We start from the raw sequence: 5,278 nt of genomic DNA on the forward strand, positions 1-5,278 counted from the left end.
TAATATAATATAATATAATATAATATAATATAATATAATATAATATACATGTATTGCCTATATTAGATTCTTGCTGTCTTGAGGAGAGGAAGTGGAGAGAGGAAGAGAGAAAACAAATTTAGAACTCAAAATCTTATAAAAGTGAAACTATAAAAGTTGAAAACTATCTTTACATGTAGTTAGAAAAAATAAAATATTGTTGGGGGGAAGGGGGAAAGGTTATGAGTTGTCCCAGCTATATGTGTTCTCAGGTGTCTTACTCATGTGCTCCTTTGAGAGTCCCACTGAAGAATGCTCCCACGGTGACAGAGAGATTCTGTTATGGGAGATGGGGACCTTAAACTGTATAATCTGCAGGGATTTGTTGCTCAGAAATATCACTACCTGAGACAGTGTTGTACATCCATGGAATGCATCCTGCCTCAAGAGAAGGAGAATCAGAGCCCTTGACCCCCAGGAAAGAGAGGAGGAATGGACTCAGAGAGATTTCATGACAAATAGGAGAGGGAGGGGGGAGGAATGATCATGGGAAGGTCAAGGGATAGAAATGAACTACACAGTCAGGAAGATGGGAAAATTCTTACCATAGGGCAACATTTCTCTAAGTTCTCTATCCTCTACAGAAATTGAGATCTTTAAGAATAAACCACAACAGAAAAAAGGGAGAGAGAAGGTAAGAGCTAAAAAGCTATAACTTAGAAACTGTTTAAAAGAGGAATCTCAAAGCAGGTAACTTAAAAGCTTTGATTCCATGAGGAATACAGAGATTAAAGAAGTAAATACATTTAAGGGCTATAAATAAAAAAAAAATAAAAGTCTAGAACAGACAGAAAGATAAGAGCACTAATGAGGAAAAGAAGGGAAAGAAATCCTTTTTCAGAAAAGGTTGTAGAAACTTTTTTAAATCTAATAAACAGGGAAAAGAAGAGGGGTTTTACTTGACTATGTAACTGGGCGAAAAAAGAATGAAAGAATTAAATAACTAGATAAAGGAAGAAGAAAAATGAATAATAGATTAAGCAAAAGTTATTTTAAATGTAATTTAATTTTAATTAAGCCCCCTCCACAAATGTTCCTTGTCCACTTGGATTTCTAACATATATCTTCTCTTCCACTGGTGGTTTGAGAGAAAGTATGTATACATATGTGTAGATTTCTTTTGTCACCTAATTTACTATATTGTTTGATTGAAGATCCTTTGTTTTGAAATAATGCATCCTCTGGTTGACTGGTGAAAGAAACACATTGGTAGGGGCTTTTAAGTTATGTGTTTGTAAGGATGTTGACCCATCATGAGCCTGGGGTGGCTTTCAGGGTACCCACATGTGCAGGGAAAGGACAGAGATGAAAAATATAAAATATATAAAAGTGCTTTGAGACTGTAAAGGTTTGTAAGAGTTGATCTATTTTCATCATGATGGTAGACATCAAGAGGATGGGAAATCTGAGAACTTGGGGTCAAGCCTACTACCTTTAGCTGTGGGACCTTGGCCACATTGCTCCCCCTTTCTAGAGCTCAATTTCCTCAGCTACAAAATGAGAGAGTCAGAGTAGATATCCTTTCAGCTTTAAGTGTAAATATAAATTGATAAAGCTAAATGAGGAACCAAGATTGGATAGGACAGGACAGGGTAATTAGAAACAAGACACTTCCTTGATTCTAATGTCAGAAACTCTGGATGCTAGAGCCAAGAGGGGTCATAGATCTTCTTATCTGATTGCCTCATTTTATAGAGAAGGAAACTGAGGGTCAGAGAGGGTCATGATTTGCCCAAAGTGACACAGTGAGGAAGAGGGAGTTGCAGAAGATCTTAAGCCTGACTATCCCTGGAGTCAGGAGGACCTGAATTCAAATCTGGCCTCAGACACTTAACACTCACTAGCTCTGTGACCCTGGGCAAGTCACTTAACCCCAGTTGCCTCACATAAATAAATAAAATGCCTTAAAAAAGAAACCCATCCAGGGGTCTAAGGCTTTAACAATGTCTCTTAAGCCATTTCCTTTCACGTATCCTGCCCTGTACTGTTTCCCACCTCAGGGCATTTTCCCTGGTCATCCCCCATGCCTGGAATGTTCTTCCTTCCTCATCTCTGCCTCTTGGCTCCTCTGGCTGCCTTCAGTTCTCACATTTTACAGGCAGCTTTTCCCCAACCCTTTCATTTCTAGCACATTTCCTATGTTGATTATTTCCTGTCTATCTTGTATATATTCCCTGTGTATGTAGCTGCTTGCTTGTCTCCCCCATTAGACCATGAGCTCCTTGAGGGAAGGGACTGTCTTTTGCCTTACTTTGTATCTTGAATACTTGGCACAGTGCCTTGCTCCTGGCAGCATGTTAGGATTTTAAGGCATTCTGAAGGTTTATTGGAAACTAACAATGGCCAAAGTCCCCTCCATGCACGTGTCAGATCCCTACAGAAAACCAATGTGCCTCAGCCTCACACAAGGGAGTCATCTTCAGAGCCCATCTGGAGTCACATGCCTTGGGTTCGAATTCTTCCATTCTGTATTACCTGTGTTCTCCTGAGCAAATCACTTTCCTCTCTCTGGGTCCTCATTTCCTTCTATAAAATCAGAGGGTTGGCTGATGTTTGTTTTTGGTTTTCCTGTGCAATGTTACCCTTTTGTCTTTGTATCTTCAGAGCCGACACACGGTTGATTGTTTAACCTTCTAGGTTCCTTCCAGCTTGTGATCCTGTGCGCTGAATGGTGAGATATCTATAGGGCCTGGGCTAGAGCTGTAAGGTTCCTTTGTCCATATGAGCCTTGCACACTGCCTGGCACAATGATGCCTACTGAAGGCTTGATCAAAGGTAGCATGAATGCCTTACACTTTCTCAATGCTAGCAGAGCACCAGGAGTCACAGAACAAAAGCCTGGAACATTTAACACCATCTCCTCCAAAGGCTGGAATGGGAGGAATAGTTGGGGAGCCAGAGAGGAGATGGGCTGTATCTGGGGCTCACAGATGCCCAGGAGACAGAGTGAGCAGTGCCTGTTCCGTGAGCTCCGACAGAGTTCAAGGTGTCCTATCAGGGAGGGCTCCCTGGGGGACAGGAGGAGGAGGGAGGAAGGGCAGCAAGGAAAGCTTTGGTGATGGTTTCCAAGTTGCAGAAAGAAGAAAAGGTGGCAGACGCCAAATTGCCACTGAACTGTGCGGGTGAAATAGGGAAAGGTTCTTTCTAAATTTACCCAGAAATTCTGTAGGCAGCTCTCCTCTGCATGGGGCACAGCCGCCTCCCTGCCACTCTCTCGCTGTGTGTGTGGGTCTAGCTGGCTCCTCCCTTTCTTTTTCCTCTTCCTAGGTCTCTCTCCTTCCCCCTTCTCTCTCAGCCTCTCCTCTCTCCTCCTTTCTCTCCTTCCTTTCCTGCTTTTTCCTCCTCTCTTTCCTTCCTTTTTTCTTTTTCCTCTCCTCCTTGCATCTCTTCTTCCCTCTCCCCATTTTTCTCTCACTTGCTCTCTTTTACCTCTTCTTTGTTCCCTCCATTTCCTGCCTTTCCTTTTTCTCTTCCTCTCTTCACATCTCTCTCCTCTCCCCCTTTTGCTCTCACTCCTTTCTTTGCCTATTTCTCACAAACCATTTCTCCCTACTTTCTGCCTCTCACCCTTTCCCCTCTTTTCTTTTTTCTTTACCCTTCCTCTTTCTGAATTCTCCTTTTCTCCTCTCTTCTCCCTCTCCCTCTTTTCCCCTGCATTTCTCTCCTGTTTTCTCTTCCACCCTCCCTGTCTTCCTTCCAATCCTCCCTCTGCCATCTTTGTCCTTCTCCCCTTCCCCCTTTCTTATTTCCCTAGCCCCCTAAACTTCCCCTCTCCCTTTTTCCTGTATCCTCTCAGCCTTAGCTTTAATCCTCTCTTCCCTTTTCCCTCTCTTCCTCCCTCCCCCTTCTGTGTCTCTTCCCCCATCTCTCCTACCCTTAGAATAGTCAGAGATCCTTCTTTCTCTCCCTCCCTTTGGCCTCTTCTGGTAGGTGGAGTGCCTGTTAGCCCAGGTTGCGGTGTAAAGATGGCTAAGTCCAAGAACCATACCACTCACAACCAATCGCGAAAATGGCACAGAAATGGCATTAAGAAACCTAGGTCACAGAGATATGAGTCTCTAAAAGGGGTTGACCCCAAGTTTCTGAGAAACATGCGCTTTGCCAAGAAACACAACAAGAAAGGGCTGCAAAAGATGCAGGCCAACAACGCCAAAGCCATCAAGGCCCGAGCAGAGGCCATTGAGGCCCTGAGGACCAAGGCCTCCAAAGCCAAGCTCCTCAGGCCCAAGATCCCCAAGGCCAGAGCCCGGCGTGCTGGGCACAAGATGGCCACCAAGCATCCAGGCCCTAGCATCAGCATCAAACGTCCAGGCTCCAGGATCACAAAGCCTGACCCCAAGGCTGCCAAGCCCACTGACCCCAAGGCTGCCAAGCCCACTGACCCCAAGGCTACCAAGCCCACTGACCCCAAGGCTACCAAGCTCACTGACCCCAAGGCTGCCAAGCCCACTGACCCTAAGGCTGCCAAGCCCACTGACCCCAAGGCTGCCAAGTCTGCTGCCAAGGTCAGTAAGTCAGATCCCAAGGCTATCAAATCTGGCCCTAAGGCCACCAAATCTAATGCTAAGGCCGCCAAGTCTGACCCCAAGGTCGCCAAGTCTGATTCCAAGGCTGCCAAGTCCAATTCCAAGGCAGCCAAGTCTGATTCTAAGGCTGCTAAGCCTGCCAAGTCCAAACCCAAAGATGCTGGGGCTAAAGCTGCTGGTCCCAAGCCTTCAAAATAGATGCTTCAGAACCGAAGGACTTGTTTAAAGCTAAAACTCCCTTTTCCCCAGCCAAGGTATTTTGTACAAATAAAGAAAATGGTGAGTCAAAAAAAGAAAAAGAATAGTCAGAGATACAAGGCAGACACCCAGAGTGAGGTCTGGCTCTGGCCCCTCCTCCCCATAGCCAGGGCACAGCTCTGGACTCAGAGCCCAGGGAGATGACTCAGATCTCAGACTAAAACATTTTCCTTTAATCCTCCCCTAGGCTCTTGCCTCTGATGTCACCAGTGGCTGCAGCTCAGCTTGCCCCATGTTCAAGTTCATCTGTGGAAAGTTTGAGGCTTCGACCCCACCCTCCTGCCTTGATCCTGCACCCAAGGCTGAAGGCAGGGCCATGGGAGCCAGCAGACCCTTTACCTAGATGTGCTGCGCTCCTGGGGTCCTGTGTCTCTGCCCAGAGGGGTTCTATCCTCCAGGCTGAGATCCTGTCAAGACCAAATAACAAAATAGACAAGTCTGTTTGGAGTGTTTAA

The 5,278-nt window shown here is 45.5% G+C and overlaps 1 protein-coding gene across 1 annotated transcript; it reads left to right on the top strand.

Moving 5' to 3' along the window:
• The first annotated feature begins 3,894 nt into the window (after positions 1 to 3,894).
• Positions 3,895 to 4,769, top strand: LOC138156737 (large ribosomal subunit protein eL29-like). Its single transcript, XM_069082174.1, has 2 exons — positions 3,895 to 4,628; positions 4,671 to 4,769. The coding sequence occupies exons 1-2, from the start codon at positions 4,005 to 4,007 to the stop codon at positions 4,761 to 4,763; spliced, it is 717 nt and encodes a 238-aa protein (XP_068938275.1). The 5' UTR covers positions 3,895 to 4,004; the 3' UTR covers positions 4,764 to 4,769.
• Positions 4,770 to 5,278: the final 509 nt, after the last annotated feature.

Source organism: Petaurus breviceps, unplaced genomic scaffold (genome assembly GCF_028583685.1).
Source record: "Petaurus breviceps papuanus isolate PSGF00001 unplaced genomic scaffold, PetGlider_PUasm1.0 156, whole genome shotgun sequence".
Classification (NCBI taxonomy): Eukaryota; Metazoa; Chordata; class Mammalia; order Diprotodontia; family Petauridae; genus Petaurus; species Petaurus breviceps.